The 19,473-nt window shown below is 35.2% G+C and overlaps 1 protein-coding gene across 1 annotated transcript; it reads right to left on the reverse strand.

The window, feature by feature from the left end:
• Positions 1-318: 318 nt before the first annotated feature.
• LOC110689019 (potassium channel SKOR-like) lies at positions 319-16,657 on the reverse strand. Its single transcript, XM_021865769.1, has 14 exons — positions 16,351-16,657; positions 15,934-16,225; positions 6,874-7,098; positions 6,705-6,768; positions 6,131-6,470; positions 5,295-5,590; positions 5,094-5,174; positions 4,372-4,470; positions 3,806-4,027; positions 3,443-3,631; positions 2,894-2,969; positions 2,112-2,406; positions 1,689-1,810; positions 319-972 (listed from the first exon to the last, which is right to left on the reverse strand). The coding sequence occupies exons 2-14, from the start codon at positions 16,212-16,214 to the stop codon at positions 731-733; spliced, it is 2,532 nt and encodes an 843-aa protein (XP_021721461.1). The 5' UTR covers positions 16,215-16,225; positions 16,351-16,657; the 3' UTR covers positions 319-730.
• Positions 16,658-19,473: the final 2,816 nt, after the last annotated feature.

Raw genomic sequence — 19,473 nt, forward strand, 5'->3', positions numbered from 1 at the left:
TTGAATTTATTTAAACTCTGGTTTTATTTATTTACTACTTTTGTGGGGTTTTGAACAAGGGCCTTAATGGTTCCAAGTTGTATGATTTAATTTGGTTTTGGTTATTGGTTTTGAAACTTATTTATAACTGAATTAGTTTTTCCGCTGCTATTTTCTGATAAAGCCTTAACGTTTGAACACGTGGCGGTAGCACGCCAGTAATTCTCTTGAATATTGTTCAGGGTCCTCACAGATTTAAAGAGAGAATTATTGGGGTGTTACAAACTCTGATTAAAATATTAGCTAACAAAAACATATTAGATGAGCTAAATGACAGTAAATTGGGGTAATTAACATAAGCTAAGGCTTAATTTCCATGATAAAGTACATAAAATCCATAATTCATACAGCAGATTAGTATTAATATATATGAAGTACTTCGTATGATAGTATACCTGACAATGTTGTGTATAAAAAACATTGTGCAATTGTAGTTTTTATTAATTGATGTCTTTCAAAAGGTAAACTACAATTTACATAGTTCATAATAATCAGTTGCAAGTTTGCAACTCTTGAATTACTAAACATAGCTCCCAACAAATATGTATATCGTTCAATGACCTTTCAATCCACGGAATTGGAGCAGTTCAATCACTTTAAATAAGCTAGTACATTCACTGATTCACATATGTTCGTGCCAACCATCAGCTCATGAGGCAACCTTCTTCGGATCTATCCAATCTTTTCAGTCCTATTCTGTTTCACTTATCAGATACAACTTCTGACCGTTATCAATCATTTCTATATCAAGTAATTTACCTCCATCTTCTGATAAAACACAAGAATCAGTTGGGATGTTTAACTTTTCAGATGCTGCCTTTACCAGCTCATCTATTGTCCGTGGAATCCATAGAACGATCCCTGGTGTTCTGTTCTCTTTGGCATCAAATGGATGGTATGGAAACACTGTACATTTCTTATGGAGTTTCTTATCTGCAAGGAAGTAATATGATTAAATTTACAAGCTATGTAGTCCTATTCCTACACATCAATTTGACAATAAAACTGCTTTCCCATTAATTACTTTCAAAAGATTAGGAAAATGATTTCTAATCCTTTTGCAAATGCATTAAATTTATTAGACTTCTGGGAAATGCACTAAGCCACTAACTTTAACATCTAGTTCTTGTTCTTTTTAAGAAACTTGCATCCAAGCTTGTTCGAAAGCTTGCAAGACCTTCCCTCGTAGAGGCTAATACAAAGCCTGTGAATGAAATCCAGAAATGTGCACCTATGTGTAGGAGAGTATTGAGGTAGGGACTTAAGGTATATTTGGTATAATTGGAGTAAAAGGAATAGAATGCTATCGAATCAGAGAGGGAAAGGGTATGTTAACCATCAGTTCTTTTTTTTTTTTTTTTTTTTTTTTTTCTACTTTCAGATAACTACAGTTCCATTTTCCTCTGGCTTTATTTTCAACACTGGCAGCCACAATCGAAGCTCCTGTTTAAGCTATCCATTGTAGAAAACTGTAGGTCCATAATGATACGGTACGTTTTTATTCAGCTTTCGTAAGACCTAGGCCAAGGTGGCTTTTAAATCTCAAACAACACTTGTTTTCACTTCTCTTTTAAATCTTACAGGAGGAGGGAATTGGGAATCATAAAGTGGATATATGATACAATACTCAAAACAATATTAAACAGTACCAGGAATTTCTTCATCGTGGTCACCAAATTCAGACTGTTGAGTAGATTTTGCAGATTCCAGTAGCTTTATCAAACTGTTATGTCCACACATCTTGGATTCATCCAGTGGTGTGTAGCCCCATCTGCAGATTTCAGATTTCATAATTCAGAAATATGAAAAAAGTATGCTTTAAAGGCTTTGTGCATCTTCCTGTATCGTTGTAGACGTTACAATCATTCAGAGTTTAGACATCCGTCAAAGGAAGCAAAAAGATGTATATATTGCATTATAGCAGAAACTGTCATTTATTCGAGCACCAGCTACAAAACGTGAGGTCAAGGCGTCCAGCAATAACCATGAAAGCTTCATTGCAATTGATAGCTTTAGACTACATGCTAATTTAAGTATGAAATTTGTTAACAATGTTAGTGAAATAATATTACCTGTCTTTCAATAAAACAAGAGCTCCAGCCTCTACCAGAAACTTTGCCATCAAATATAACCCATGAGAACAAGCAACATGAAGTGGAGTTCTACGATCATAATCTCTAGAGTTTGGATCAACTCCATTGTTCACAAGTCTTTTCAGAAATTCCAGATTTTCGCTTAGAACAACTGTACAGAGAAAAGTACCAACATCTTTTAAATCAATTCTAGCTCCTTCTCTGTATAATAACTCAGCAACTCGGTCATGTCCATTTTTCACAGCGTCTAGTAAGGGTGTATTTCCAAAATCATCTGTGGATAGAATAAATTTATCAGTGATTCCGCAAAATAATACTCCCTCCGTTCCCTAATGTTTTTTAGGTTTGGAATTATGCACGGTTATTAAGAAATTGTGTAAAGTTGAGGTATGTTGGAATATTTTAATGATTGAAACTACAATTTTATTGAAAAATACAATGTTGAGCATGTGGGGTGAAAAAATTAGAGGAGAGAGGAGAGAGAAAGTAATAATAAGTGTTGAAAAACTATTAAAATAGTACAAAAAGTACAATAACACGTGAAAATGTAAGGACTTTTGAGTATAAAAAGTGTAAAACAAGGGTAATTTTGTCCAAAATTTATGACCAAAATAGGAAAGATACTAAATGTAAAGAATAAAAAGAAACGCCCTAAATGAAAACGTAAAAAACATTTAGGAATGGAGGGAGTAGTAAATAACACACACAGAAAAAAAAAAAAAAAGAGTGAAAAAAGCAAAGAAGTTGAATGCAAAAGCCACCTGACTGGTTGACATCAGCGCCTTCTTGAATAAGAAAAAGAATAATGTTTTCATGTCCTTGAGATGCTGCAATATGCTGTAGCCAAAAGAGGTTTCTAGGTTATGTACACAGTTTGCAACAGGCAAGAAGAAATATAACTCTATACAATCTTCTGCTATCATTATAACCTATAGAAATCATGAGGTATAGATTACAAGCTACAAACATATTTTGTTAACATGCAATCACTTTTGTGTCCTGCATTCCTTGACAGAGACCAAGACCAGAAGTTATTTCCTATCCAAAAAATTAAAGACTACAATGACAACCTTGCTAAGGATACATAACATAGATTCATGCCGAACAGCCGAAGTTGTCACTGCTGCAAACTTTATACAGGGATATCTATTACTTATAAACTTGTTGAACATGATAAGGTTATGACAGTAGTAATGTAGTATGCATTATTAGAAAAGCAAGTATACAAGGGACTACCAGATCACAATCCAAAAAGATGGAATAAGAGTAAAAGCAAGAAAGGGTAACGAATAGTTGATGAAACAACATACCAGAGGAGATCTTTTATTGTAATCTGTCTTCTTTGGATCAGCTCCAGCACCTATCAAATTCTTTAGCTGATAAAGATCACCACGGTATGCAGCATTATTTACTTTGAGAGCAAGTTCCGATTCATGTTGTTCTATGTGAGATGCGATATCTGATTCAATTTCCTTGAAGTTGAACTTTCCATCATTGCCCTATCAAATCAATGAACAATGGCAGATATATTACTTGTGCAGTTAGATACAAAGTAAAGATTGTATTGAGCTTTACTAGTTAAGCAACATCTAAAGAACATAAAAAAGGGAGAGCAAAATTGATCTTTAAAAGACAAAATATGCTTGGCATTATGGACTCAGTCCTCCAATTACCTCAAGGAGATTGTCAAAGATTTTTTTCCCATCATAGAAGTATATGTCAATAATATTACTCAATGATTGCTTGTCTATCCGCAGAAGCCTGCAGAGATCAATAACTCGGACTGTACAAGTCTGAGGGATGTTGCCAAAAATGGAAATTTGTCCAAAAGTGCTATTAAGTTCAAGATGTGAAATCGTCTTTTCTGACCCATCTTGCTCAATGACTACCTCCTCCTGCAGAAGAGCAACAGATATAACTATGTGAATTCTTGCAACCACTATCCGAAAACTTGTATCCATTCAGGAGAAGTAATGTAAAGAGATTATTAAAGAAAAGAGCTAGCATGATGGTACATTAGTTCAAGTCTGAACTGCATCAAAAGATGAACTCTGTCATTTCCATCAAATGCCACTTGTGAAGCTAGCTAGTACAATATTAACCATGTCTATAGTTTTGCATCTGATGTCAAATTGGAATAGCGAACTTTATCATGTGTAAAGTATTAGATTACGAAAAGTTACAATTCCTGGTATTACAAAAATAAATCTATTGGGATAAAAGAAGCATGTACACATACCAGCTTTCCATGACAGACAATATATAATTGATCTACTACATTTCCCTGCTCCAATATCACTTCACCAGGAAGGAAAAATTCTTCATGAACTCTGGTCACCTGCAAGACCAAAAGCATAGGTTAACATATAATCCAACTATCACAATGTAGAGATGTCGTACCATTGTGTCTAATTGTCTATCTCTATATAGCAACAGGAATCACATTTTCATTCTTATTGTGGGTTATAACCTTCTCAAAATCTTAACGCCTAACCATCGTCACCAAATCGAAAAATCAATTTTGAGTTTGTACTGAAAATGTGATTTGGTTATGAACAGAACGAAAATCTCAAGGCCTAGCCTTCATCACCAAATCGCAGAATCTCCTCATTAAACTAAGAGAAACATGTCTAAACATACAAGAACATATGTAGACCACCATTAATCTGTATGGCTGAACCTATGTGTTAAAGGAAATGATTTGGTGATGAACAGACCGAAAATCTTAAGGCCTAACTTTCATCACCAAATTGCAGAATCTCCTCATTAAACTATGAGAAACATGTCAAAACACACAAGATCATAGGTAGACAACCATTGATCTGTATGGCTGCACCCAGAAACTAGTGGTCATTTTAGTATGACAGCATAATTTGTGCTTTAATTTCAAGAATCTGTTACAGCAGTAAGATGCAGAAAATTAGAATCTGTCGAAAAATAGATAGAAAGTTAGGAGCTTACAATCTGATTCATGAATGCTATAGAACATCCTTTAAAAATTGCAGCATTTTCTATGTACTTCATGTACAATGTTTGGGAAATCTGCATAAACAATAGAGTATATATTTAGCTCATCCTAGTAAGGATATTACAGGAACAAAAGCAACCCAATTTCTCAGATACAGATATTAGCAGTTTTTTAATGCTGGTTCTTGACATTACCTTTGCTCGAAGAGAAATGGGAATGTCATTCAAAACAGAAGCCTCAGTATAGCTACTTTCGTATTGCAGACGCAGATGAGATTTAATCTGATTACGAAGGTCCCTGTCAAGCCTATTTCTGTACATATATTTCATTACTTCTGCCATTTTATCCCTAAATCGTTCTGTTTGAGAGCCTTTAACTATCAATGCAGTCATATTACCGATCAGATAAGCACCCAGAATCATGTCAAACGAGACATAAATCATAATGAATATCATTTCCCGCATATTGACAGCATGTATATCCCCATATCCTGTAAAATAACAACATTATTAATGAATTAATGACTTTCTAGAATCAATCATGAACACATATCTGAGTAGTTTTGCTGTAACATCTTTTTGTGAGTAGGTTCATACTACATTACTACACAGTACTCTCATTAAGTTTACACTAAAAACACTCTTTATTATGACTCCATGACCTGCCATTATCAATCAAAACTGTTGCCAAAGCTTTTTAGCATTATAAATGTAAATCAACTGACTTATCATAATAAATCATTACTCTCTTCACCTCAAAATAAATGATATTATTGGATCCTTGGATTAAAAAATGCCACTCATTTGCTTAGTAATTATTCTATAATCTCTAGTCAGCATTTCTGATAGCACACCAGATGATCAATTGTATGAGTAACGCTATCTAGCTAAGGCATACAAAATTTCTTACAGTATCCACGGCATAGTAATATTTGTATCACATTTTCATCATATATACAAATATACATATATTTATATGTTGAAATCAAACTGATATACTTAACATGTGAGAAAGAAACAGAACAACTCACCGACAGTAGCCATGGTGACAATGGAGAAGTATAGAGAGGTTGTATACCTCTTCCAAATATCGATTTCCCTAAAGTGGGAATAACTATAGTCTCCTAACGTCAAGCTACCAATCCATGTGTAGCCTTCTTGGCTTTCAGGAATTGTAGTGGCTAAATAGTAAAAGATGCAAGCTGCTGTATGTGTGCAATAGAGCTCAACAGTAAGAAGCTTTATAATCCTTGTAATAAGGTACTTGATCCTTATATCCTTCTCCATTTTCTGGAGGAAGAAAGTAATCTTGCGTACCCGGCACAACCTGATCCACAGCATGTATCTCACTATTTCTTTTTTGTGAGATGCCTGCAAATATACAATGGAGTATATTAATATAAATTATACATTTATACTATGGTTTTGATATACGTATTTAACAGCTTATGTACTGCAATAGTAAATTTTAAATACAAAGTACAAGAAGGCAAGAAGAAATGAAGTTTTGTGGCACACAGAGTCCCCACAGTAAATTGAGCTCTGAAGGAGATCAACTTTGAGGTGATCGAGCTATACGATTGAAAAAACTGTATTGAGTAATACCTTGTAAATAAGATCCCATGGGAAACAAGCTAACAAATCGAGGATAAATGTTGATTTCAAGTACCTGTAAGTAGGAAACGAAATTTGTACAAATTAAATCAGTAACAACTTTCTTGTTTGTGTGACTGAAAACTGGTAGGGAAAACAAAAACAAGAAAGAATATAGCACCTGAATGCAATAGAACGGCGTTTATGGACCATATGATAAGTCTGTTTATCTCTGTATCCAACAAAGAATCTAAGAACAATGTCGACGAGGAAAGCTACTTGTCCAACAATGTCCAAGACAAAGAGGTTCTCTGGTAGTCCGCAAAAGAATCCAAACTCCATGGGTGTAAAGAAAGAAGAGTAAACTGCCCATAATAGTATAAACTTGTCCCATGCTTTGTACCACCTGCATTTGCCATTATGGTGCGTTTTCCTGGTTCAGTTTACCCTTTTTTTGTCTAACAAATCATGTAGAACGACACTAGTGTGCGTGTTTGAGCACCATCACAACATTTTGCTGCTTGGATTTACAATGATAAATTAATATTCAATCAGAATTTTATCTCACAAAATTATAATATTTGTGTTTTTTATTTAGTTTTATAATATTTCTATCAAATGATCTGCAACATAATGAATGTCCAACAGGCAAACTGTATTTTATGAAGTCTGTTTTTTCTTTGTATTCTAGAGGCAAAATTGGCCTCAATACTATGAACTATTGAGTTTTCCAGCCATTATTCTTGTGGTGTTTTGTCTACTACGCAAACTACTGGTCGCACTCAAGCCATAATTAGTGTTGAAACAAATTTTACCTATCCTAAAACCAATAGACAATACTATAGCTTCAAATCTTCAATCACTCGGATTATATATTGAAAGTTTTTTAATTTATCTTTCAATTTGGGGCCTTTATACTATAAAGAGGCGAGGTCTAAAAATGAAATAATAACTTCTCAAGTTTTCATAGAGTAATTAACAACCCTGTGTAATTGGCTAATGGCTTTGCTCCGTTCTTCAGTCGGACCTTTGTCCTTTGCTCATCTTGTCTAATGGCTTTGCTCCGTTGGATGCTCTGGATAGACCCTTTCGTTAACAAGCCGCCTGGCTTGCTCACGAAAATTTTTCTGAATTTCTCGAAGAAAAATGGAATCCTACTGCCCCTCTTATTCCCCTGCTCTCGTCCGTTTCTAAAGAGTTGCAAGATTGGAATAAGGAGGTGTTCCATAACATTTTTAGGGAAAAGAGAACTTTGATGGCTAGAATTAAAGGAATCCAATCCTCTCTCTCAACCAATAAACAAGCAAGTCTGATTAAATTGGAGGCCAAACTTCGTAGAGACCTCGATGATGTTCTTCAACAGGAGGAGTTATTGTGGTATCAAAAGGCAAGAATCGACTGGATTGAGCATGGAGACCGCAACACAACATTTTTTCACCTAATTACTGTTATTCGAAGGTGGAAAAACCGGATTGTGGCAATGGCAATGAAAAATGCGGATGGAGTCTGGGAGCATGACAAAGCTGTGGTTAAAAATCTGGTGGTGAATTATTTTTCCTCTTTATTTAAAGATGATGGTGGTCCTGCTGTTTCAAACATTCCAACAGGGGTCTGTAATCCTATTTCGGCTGATGAGTGGAACAAGTTGAACCGTCCTTATACAGCTTCTGACATTGATTATGTAGTTCAAAACATGGGCGCATTGAAGGCCCCAGGGCCAGATGGATTCCAGGCCCTATTTTATCAAAAAAATTGGAGTGTTGTAGCCCCAAATGTTTATGCCATGGCTCTCTCAGTATTAGATGGTAAAGGCATCCCTGACTCGGTTAATGAAACGTTCATTGTTTTGCTTCCGAAAGTGGAATGTCCTGAGTCTCCTTCTCAATTTCGACCCATTGGATTATGCAATGTAACCTACAAGATAATCACTAAAGCAATTGTCAACCGATTGAAACCCTTGCTGCCGAAAATTATCTCAAGTGCTCAATCAAGTTTTGTACCAGGACGTCAAATAACAGACAATATTGTTATAGTTCAAGAGGTTATTCACACAATGAAGCGGAAGCAAAGTGGCAAAGGGTACATGACGATCAAGATTGACTTTGAAAAGGCGTATGATCGCCTTTAATGGTCCTTCATTCGTGACACTCTTGTAGAGATGAATCTGCCAATTCGAATGATTGAGGTTATTATGGAATGTGTGACATCTTCCTCCTTGCGTGTGTTATGGAACGGGGAAAAAACTGAGGCCTTTAACCCTTCACGTGGCATTAGACAAGGTGACCCATTGTCACCATATCTATTTGTGCTGTGTATCCAACGGCTTAACCAAGTAATTGAGGAAGCAATAGTTGCAAATCGTTGGAAACCCATATATGCAAGTCGTGGGGGACCAATGCTTTCAAATCTACTGTTTGCGGATGACTTAATTATTTTTGCCGAAGCTTCAATTCAGCAAGCAGAGGTGGTCAAAGAGTGTTTGGACAGGTTCTGTTGTGCATCTGGACAGAGAGTTAGCTTGCCTAAATCTCGGGTGTACTACTCCAAGAACGTGGGGCTGGAAGACCAGTTGCAGATTAATGATGCTCTGGGAATGGAATCGACAGAAGATCTGGGTTTATACCTTGGTATACCCACTTTAACAAGTCGAGTAACTCGTGAAACATATGCTCACCTTTGTGAGAAAATTGATCGTAGACTCTCAGGTTGGAAAACCAAATATCTGTCGCTTGCGGGAAGGATTACCTTGGCAAAATCAACACTCACAACCATGGCTAATTACTCGATGCAAACAGCCAAAATTCCTCGTATTACTTGTGATGAAATTGATAAAAAAGCCCGAAGATTTATTTGGGGAGGAAGTGAAGAGAAAAGTCGAATACACCTCTTATCTTGGGATACTCTATAGTTACCTAAGGAGAAAGGAGGGATTTGTATTCGTTCAGCTAGGCAATCCAATTCTGCGTTCCTAGCTAAACTTGGGTGGAGGGTTCTGTCCGAGCCAAATTCTCTATGGTCAAGGGTACTTCGATTCAAGTATTGCAAGGGTCGGTGTGATATAGATATGTTTGCACCTACCTCTAACATGTCGAATGTTTGGAGGGGATAACTGAAAATGCTAAGTGGCTATCAAAAGGCTCGTCAGTGGCAATTGGTAATGGTCGTAGAATGCTTTTTTGGGATCATTGTTGGGCCACTACCCAACCATTGAGAGAATTGTGTTCTACACCTATTCCAGACAATGTTGATGGTGCGACAGTTGAAGAAATGTGGATTGCTGGTGCTGATTGGAATTGGGATTTATTTGCTAATCTTCTGCCTGCTAACACCCTAAAGCAAATTGCTGCTCATAAGGTGATTGAAGACCCTGAAGCAGAGGACACTCGTTTCTGGAGGGGTTCCAAAACTGGTGAATTTTCTGTAAAGCAGGCAATTAAAATCATTAAAGATGAGGAACATATCCAGAAAGATGCGAAATGGGATTTAGCTTGGTCTGCACAAGTCCAGCAGAGAGTAAGGGTGTTCTTATGGCTCATACTACATGACAGGGTGCTATGTAATGCTAATAGACTCAAAAGACACCTAACTGGTGATCCAAGATGCAAAAGGTGTAATTTAGAGACTGATGAAACATTATTGCACATGCTGCGAGATTGTGATTCTGCAAAAGAAGTATGGCAGGCAGTGGGGGGTACTGCTAATTATCCTTCATTCTTCACAGGGGACTTGCAAAATTGGATGATTAAAAATCTGAAAGCTGAGGGCCTGATCTACTCAGATATATGGCCAACTTATTTCGCCCTTACTATTTGGTGGATGTGGAAATGGCGCAACAGTGCAATGTTTAACCGTGACAAAGATATTCCTCCAAATAAGGGTGAGTTTATTTGAGCTAAAGTGGAAGAGACCTAGAAAGCTATGATGGGAGTTAATGCAGATGCTTTATCTCGCACTAACAGCCCTGTGAAGAAACATCAAGTGCTGGTTCGTTGGCTTACTCCTCCAGCTGGTTGGGTGGTTTTAAACTCTGATGGTGCTGCTCGTGGATCCCCTGGTCCAGCTGGGGGTGGTGGTGTGCTCAGAGATTGCCATGGCAACTTTATTCGAGGGTTTACAGCAAGCTTTGGGATCTGTAATGCCTACAGGGCAGAATTGATGGCTGTGGAGTTAGGACTCAATATGGCGGTGGAGTTAGGCATCTCAAAGTTGGAAGTCCAAATGGATAACAAGGCTTGCATAGAGGCTCTAATAAGCGATCACCTCCATGGAGGAGAAGGAGTGCATATGCTTCGAAGATGTCGTACTATCATTAGTTCTTTTGGTTGTAATTTTCGTATTTTTCATTGTTTTCGTGAGGGGAATAAGGTGGCTGATAGACTAGCTAACCTAGGTGTTGTGCAAGAGCAGGAGCCCCTTTATTTCGATGATCCTCCTATCGAAATAAAGGAGCTGCTCAAGGAGGACATCCTTGGCGTCACTACCCCTCGTTTTGTTGCTTAGTTTTTTTTTCAGTTTTTATTTGGGCTCTTTGCCCCCCTCTGCACCAAAAAAAAAAAAAAAAAAAAAAGGTATGTATTTGTTTATGTATTCTGTGCATGAGTAAGAAATTTGAATCTGATTAATACTCCATAGCTTCTTTATTACTCGTATAATTTTTTTCTGCCTTAATTTAACAATCACTTTTATTTTCCAAATTCTTTCTCTTCTCTCACACCAATAGACCTTGCAATTTCAATAAACTATTAATCTTTTTTTTAACAATTTGTTAATACTCCAACCATTGTAGTAATTTTTTTTACTTAAATTCAATTAAATCATCCAAAAATAAGGCTTTGTTCATTCACCTTGTTTGTGCTGAATTGAAATTATTTTTATTGAATTTAAATTATTTTTACACTTGAAGCTATATATAAGCATTAAATTTACACTTGAAAATCGTAAAAAGTTAAGAAATCATCAAAATATAAACACTAATTACACTGATTTACGCGTGTTTTTGTCATAAATTCCTAATTTTATATAATTTCCAAGTATGTATTTAATGCTTATATATAGCCCTTAGAGCTACATATAGCATTGCCCTTAAATTATTTATACTGAACTTATTTTAATTTTACTGAGCTTAAATAATTAGAGAAGGTATTGGATGCGGCCATTTGCAAAAATATTTGTGAAATTTTAACTTTCACATATAAATTTTACTTTCCCATGTAATTAAATTACCTTCTCTCTCTACTTTTTTGCATACGCAATGTAAATTTACTTTTTCAATCTACTTTTTCTACGTCTTACTTATGTTTATTAATTCCGTGATTTTCTACCAAAACTGACTATCAAAGGGAGACGAAGGAAGTATATTTCTTCTTTACAGTTACTGATTTTACTAAATTGAAATTATTTTTACTAAATTGAACTTATTTATACTTAACGAACTTATTTTTAATAAACTAAAATTATTTTTACTAAAATATTATTTATTTGATGTGAGGAGAACAAGTTCTGAGTGTATGTCAAACGGTAACACGCAAAAATAAAGTAGCGACCAATGAGATTACGCGGCCATTATTGGACATGCCACATGCGTTTGGACGGATGTGATAAAACGACTTGAATCATTTGGAATAGATTTACCAATAAATTATTGATCACCAAATAAAATTACTCCGATATACTCCCTCCGTTTTTAAATAATTGCTCCATTTTTTCATGCGCGGAGTTTTAGGAGAAATTGAAGAAAACAATAAAATATGGAGGTAGTGAGGTAAGTGGAAGAATAAAAAATTGTAAAAAGCAAAAGTAGTGGAGAGAAGTGAAGGAGAGAAAACATAAAATTAATAAAATATGATTAATGGTGGGTTCACTAGGCTAGAGAATTTGATTAAATATTGTAAAAGTTTACCGAATAAGTAAATGGATCAAGTATTTAAAAAGGCCGGAAAAGGAAAGTGGAGCAATTATTTAAAAACGGAGGGAGTAATATAATACTTCCTCTGTTTTTTTTAAGTTGTAACACTTCAATTTTAGATATTAAAATTGTACAAATCGAGACAAATATAACATGATCCTACATGATTATACTTTTATTTATGTATAAATCATCAAAGTGAAACACATGAATAGAGTAAAAGTCAAAATGTTGCAAGTTTGCAACTATAAAAACGGAGGAAGTAGTTGTTTTTTTTTTTTATAAAAAAAAATCATAATACTTTCTCCATTTTTAAATACTTGCTCCATTTCTCCGTATGCGCAGTTTTAGGATAAATTGGAGAAAATAATAAAATATAAAGATAGTAGAGTAGGTGGAAGAATAAAAAATTGTAAAAAGCAAAACTAGTGAAGAGAATTGGATAACATAGAATATGAAATTAATAAAATATGATTTAGGTTGGGGTCCACTAGGTGAGAGAAATGAATTAAATATTGAAAAAGTTTTCCGAATAAGAAAATGAATCAAATATTTAAAAACGATCGATAAAAAAAAATAGAGCAAATATTTAAAAACGGAGGGAGTAATTACCGAATAGCGGTATATGAGTATATACAAATCTAGGTAGACCACCTGGCGTATAGTGAGAACTCAAATAATTTAATGTTCAATGGAACAAATCGCACACTATGAGCTGGGAGATATAGAGACGCCTTCAATCTGATTTCTGAACCCATAAGTCGGCCGCACCCATTCCAAAATGTTACGTCCCCATAGATTGGCCCAACTTGATAATGACCTGGCTTACTCCCGCTATTAGGGATGACAATCTAGTCCGGATCTGACCCTATTCTGTCCCGATTCGAGGTAAAATATCCGCTTCGAGTCTGAGAAAAAAGTAATCCGATTTCGACTCTGTTAAAATAATCCGACTCCGAGTCGGAGGAGGGTCGGAGTCGGATCCTACAAAAAATCCGAGAAAAAAATCCAACTCCGACAAATGTCCGATTTTAACGGATTATCCGACTCCGACTATAATAGATAGTGGATTTTTGTTGGGTCATGGTGGCATTGGGTGTGGGTTGTAAAGGCCCAAATAGCCTAACATCTCAAAGTATATTGAATAATGAAAAAAAAACTCGGAGTCGGAGTCGGAGTCGGATAATCCGGTAAAGTTGGACATTTGTCGGAGTCGGATGTCGGATTCGGATGTCGGATTTAACCTCCGACTTCATGTGGGATCGGAGTCGGATTTAGCATAATCCGCTCCGAGCCCGACCCGTTGCCATCCCTACCCGCTATGTTCTTTTGAAGGTTTTTTTTTAGTGTCTTTTTCGGAATAGAGGCAAATTTGATTAAACTAATATCGAGTATTTAGTAAGAAGGTTTGGTAATAATTACCATGATTACCTTTTATTTGTTATCTCTAAAAAATTTAGGGTAATAAATATCATAATTCTCATCAAATACAAACAAAGTACGGAATAGTATTTGTCAAAAAAAAAAAATAATAAAAAAAAAAACCAAAGATTGTAAAATTTAATTAATTTCTTTTCATGTTCAAACCAAACAAATGAAAAGATATACAAATGTTTCCTTAGTTCAGCTCGATTTACTATTTTATTTTAATTTAATTATATTTGGTGTAGTTTAGCTAAGCTGGATTAGCTAACAATATTAGCGGGGATTTTTGTTTAACTTGTGAGGTACACAAATGGCACAACTAGTGGTGGATACAAACCCAAATCAATTATTTTAGAAATTTTGATACAGCTGGTTGAAGGGATGAGTATGTTTTCAGATAGTTTGAAAAAATAGGATTGACTACTAATTTTGTAGCCAAATCTTTCAATCACATTTTTTTTAAGTGCTTGATCTATGTCATCCATCTAACTGATTGGATTAGGTATAATTTCTCTTAGTGTAAAAATAATTATAACTTCACATTGATTTGTTTCTTAATCTTTTGCGGGGGAGTTTGACTATAGCATGTATAAGTCTACAGTCAATTTTCTTTTTACTCAACAAAGAGTTATTAATTTAAATGATTAAAAGATGGGAGTAATTTATAGCCATAATGAGGAGTTGAGCATAATACTTGGCATTGAACTCTCCTCTCCTCTCCTCTCCTCTCCTCCTTTCTTTTAGGGTTTTTCCAAAATCTTGGCCATTTAGGCCGGAAATAGTCTAATTTCTTCGGAAATTAGACCATTTCCGACCCTTTTCCCTTAATTTTATTTAATTTTGCATTTTAGGTTTCAATAAATCTACAAAAACAGTGTAGATATTTGTCCGTCTCCCTATGGTGGAGTGTCTCCCTATAGTGGAGTCGTTAGTTTTTGTTAGTTTAGTTGTTTATTTACGTTTAAGGTTTGTTTGTGTGCTAGGGTTCATCAAAAAGGTAATAATCTTTGGCCCTATTGTCAGTTCTTTGGTAAAGATTTGTTCGGGATCGCAACGGTTGTCAAGTTTTCAAATACGTTCAGGCGAATCAGATGAGAATCATCCTTACGGCTACAACAAATCATTAGACTGTCTCTCCGAAAAGGCTGTATATTCCAGCGATGTGTGCGAGAGATGTACCACAGTGCAAGATCTTTTCAACGATCGTAGCTTTGATAAAGGAAACCTTAATTTGATTCAATTTTATGTATTTGTTAATTCATTTGTAGATGTCGGATGACTTTTTATTAATGAATTGATTTTCTTAAAAAAAAAAAATACTTGGCATGGAATGTTGGAATCATTTATTTATTTTGCTCAAAGTGATCATAATTTTTTGGTTTACAAAAATAATCACCTTTTTTATTTTATTTTTTTCCTTTTACTCAAAATGATTATACTCCATAATTTTTCTTGATTCAATCACTTCGATAATATTTTACGGTTTAATAATTATAATGATATCAATTTTTATTTACTGAGTTTTTAAAAAGACGTAATTAAAAGATTTGAATGAAATTGTCTTGTACACTCATAGAGTTATAGACAAATTACAAATTTGTCTTTCAACTATAAACATTTACATGACTTAACTTAACGTCTGCTATTATTTTTATTTATTTCCAAATATGGTTTTACGAAATTTATGTCACCTTAATTGACTCAAAACCCGTCAAACAATAAACACCCTAAAATCTCGTTTAAACAATACATCTAATCCCAATCCACTCCATATCATTAATTTTGTACTCGTAGTTTAATTCTAACCAATAATTCATTTCTCTCAATCATTCCTCTGTTTTTACTAATGCCACCAAAATTTTTTTTGTCAAAAAATAGATAAAAATGGAGAATGTAGTTAGAAGTTGGTACCTGTTTTTTTCAGGATGAATAGCAAGACCATGATAAAGATCTTTAAGACCATCAAACAATCCCTCCCGACAAAACTCAGTCGAGCCTTGATTCAACTCATTAACAAGCATATCAAATTGTTTTCCCCTCGACGATTTTAGCCTTTCCCTCGGCCTCTCAACCATGTAATCCTCCTCGTGATTCGATGATCCGGTTCTATGCACCCCTTCTTCATCATCATCGTCTCTACTCCACGACATTGTTTTCGCCGATATAAGCCGTACCATTTTCTTCGGCGTCATCTTAATCAACTCTAATAAAAAAATTAGTCAATGTAATATGAGTATAAATTAGCTAGATCGGGAAAAATAAAGATAACAAAATGATATCTATATTGCTCGAATTACTTGTATAATAAATAAGATGAAATTAACGAACCTTGAATATGATCGCAATTGAAGTTGATTCAAGAATATCACGGGAAACGCGATCGACTACGAACTTTACAAATGTCTTCTCAATCTCTTTTTTTCACAAGTTCACGGATGAACAACTTGTTTATTTGTTGTTGTACTGGTAATACACGAACAAGTGAGAAAGGAGAAAGAGGTTGAAGAAAAGCGGCTTCGATGATTAATTTCTTGTCTCTTCTTTATATATTTGAATAATTTTATTGTGTCGAGTTTTGACAATGAAAATGATTTGAAAAAGAGAGGAATGAGGGCAGGGGAGGTGTGGTGATTAATGACTATGGCGGGTAAAATTTATATGGTTTATAGCAATTTGGAAATATATATCCAAACTTTTAAAATGTTTTCCCGTTTGTTTCTTAATAGCTGTGTCATTTTAAATAAACGCATTTGTTACTGAAGTTATTAATACATTTAATTATGATTTGATGAAAATGATAAATGGATAAAATTTTGAAAACATATTATAAAATTACCTCAACAACAATAAGTAACATTCTGTTGAGCAAATTTTTGTAATTGATTTACCGCAAGGCCTAGTCGCCTTGGCGGAACTTGATATGGTTTGATTATTTGTCAATTACTACCGCAAGTTAATAATACTTTGTAAATTACTACCGCAAATTAAAAAAGTTGTGAATTACTACCGCAAAATTTTTTAAAATGTTGCGATTACTACCAAACCTCCATTAAACCCAACTATGACGTCATTATATCACTTTAACCCATGGTTAAAGCCCTTAACCATGACGTCATTATATCCCTAATCCATTTTCTCTTTTGGGGGGCTGGTTAAAGCCCTTAACCATGGTCAAACACGAGTTATAGGGATATAATGACGTCATAGTTGGGTTTAATGGGGGTTTGGTAGTAATCGCAATATCTTAAAGTTTGCGGTAGTAATTTACAACTTTTTTAATTTGCGGTAGTAATTTAAAAAATGGTATTAACTTGCTGTAGTAATTGACAAATTATCCTAATACTAATTCTGCTCTCTTGAGCTTCTTTCAAAAAAAAAATAAAAATAAAAAAAATAACATGGTAAAAGTTACTTTGGAATGATGTAAAAAATATCAATGATGCACCTATTCAAAAATCTACGAAGTAATTGTTTTGAATCAATCAAACTATCCCTTGTGTTTAAAATTAAAATATTTGGCTTTTGATCATTTTTTTTTAGTTTGCTAACATTATATTGCTTGTTGTTTTATACAGTGTACGAAATATTAAGTGAAAATTGGTCATTCATTTATTTTAATTTATGTATTAGTATTTAGTTTATATTAGTTCAGCTAATTTAAAATAAGATTGTATTAATTAGCACAATAGAAGTAAGTTCAAACAATTTTTATTTTTTTAATTTCGCACTAATAGGACAATTGTTGACAAAATAGGTTTTTATTAAAAAAAAAATTAACAATAAGTATAGAAAAAATGAATTTCTATAATTTAAGATATACGGAGTATGTAGACAAATAAGATTAAATAAAACATAGACTAATTTTATTTTGTGCGAGTATTATAAATTTATTGCATTATTTTTGCATATTATTGTTATAGAATATAATATTGAATTTTATTTATATTCCAATTTTCTTTCCCTAAAAAAAAATAAAACAAAAAATAAAAAAAAAAACAAAAAAAATGTATTCCAATTTTTCTATAATGTTAATTTATTAACTTATTGGAGCTTAATACATTAGGGTATGTTCTCATTGACTTAACTGAGCTGAGCTGAACTGAACTGAACTGAATTGAACTGAACTTAATAGAGCTGAACTGAACTGAACTTATTAGAGCTGAACTGAAATGAATATTTTATAAGATAAGGAAATTAGGAGCTGAACTGAACTGAATTGAACTTATTAGAGCTGAACTAAACAGAACTTATTAGAGCTAAACTAAACTGAACTGAACTTGTTTCGGGGTTTTCTGATGTCCTGCGGGAGAGTTACAATTCCGAGACTGGAACCGGACGCCTGTACCTGCAAAACAAACGGATGCTCCGGATGATTGGAGATCCGCCTCCGACGGTCAAGTTAGTACTTGATTAAGGAGTAATTAATGCGGAAATTAAAGTGATTGGGTCTCTCTAGGTGAGAGTGTTTAATGTGTGTAATCTGCGTAACCTCCCTTAATGAGGATTAAGCGGGGTATTTATAACCTCGGGAAACGTGCCAATCCTAGGTTTAGGTTAACCTTGGGCTGATTGAACTTCCCTCGGAAGTTGGGCCTAGGTGGCCGACTTCTCCATTAGGCATGGAGTATGCCACGTGTCATGACATAATAGGTCCAGGGTGAACGAATAAGCGTGTGCCACGTGGCAAGCCCTGAGAGGTCCAACTGGGGGACACTTGGCAGGACCTGATTGGCCCACGTGGCGCATTCCGATTGGTGGGAGCAAAATCCCCTAATCATTTGCCCCTCACAGGTGGCACGTGACTGGTCACGTGTTACTTGTGACAGGTGTCGCCCTGTAACAGGCGACGGCCTGCTACAGGTGTCACTCGGCGAAAGGCCGAGAGATTCTCCCGCCCAAATTTTGAATTCCGGAAGTGACCCTTCGCCTTCTCACTTCGCCTATATAAGGGAGTGTTGCTTTCGGTCATTTTCACACTTGAGAACTTTGTGAGAGAACATTCGGACCCCTGAACTTGCTCTGACATTTTGGACCCATTCTGCCTACCGCCTGCTCTCACAAGCCGACTGCAAAGGATTTTCAGAACTTCATCAATCGTCACTCGTTCAGGTAACCGTCGGTTCTCTTACTCTTAATTTTCTCTTTACTTTATTCTTTTTTGAAATGGCACCACGGAAGCACACGACACGACCTAGGTTAGCGATCAGCCGGTCACCGGGGACGGCTGAATCTAGGACTAGGAGTGCTGCCTGCCCTTTTCTGGACCCATCTTTGCCCTTTATACAAAGTCCGACTGTATCTGTGTCTATGCAGAACATGATGGCCAGAACAAAAAAGACAGCTAGGATCTCGAACTCAGACGGCTCCTCCCACCGGGTGCCGATTAGTGAAACATCTGACCAGGCGCCAGATGTGGAAGTGAAACAAAGGGGCTTGAAAGCCGGCAGTTCT

This window comes from Chenopodium quinoa, unplaced genomic scaffold (assembly GCF_001683475.1).
Source record: "Chenopodium quinoa cultivar QQ74 unplaced genomic scaffold, ASM168347v1, whole genome shotgun sequence".
In the NCBI taxonomy this organism is placed as follows: domain Eukaryota; kingdom Viridiplantae; phylum Streptophyta; class Magnoliopsida; order Caryophyllales; family Amaranthaceae; genus Chenopodium; species Chenopodium quinoa.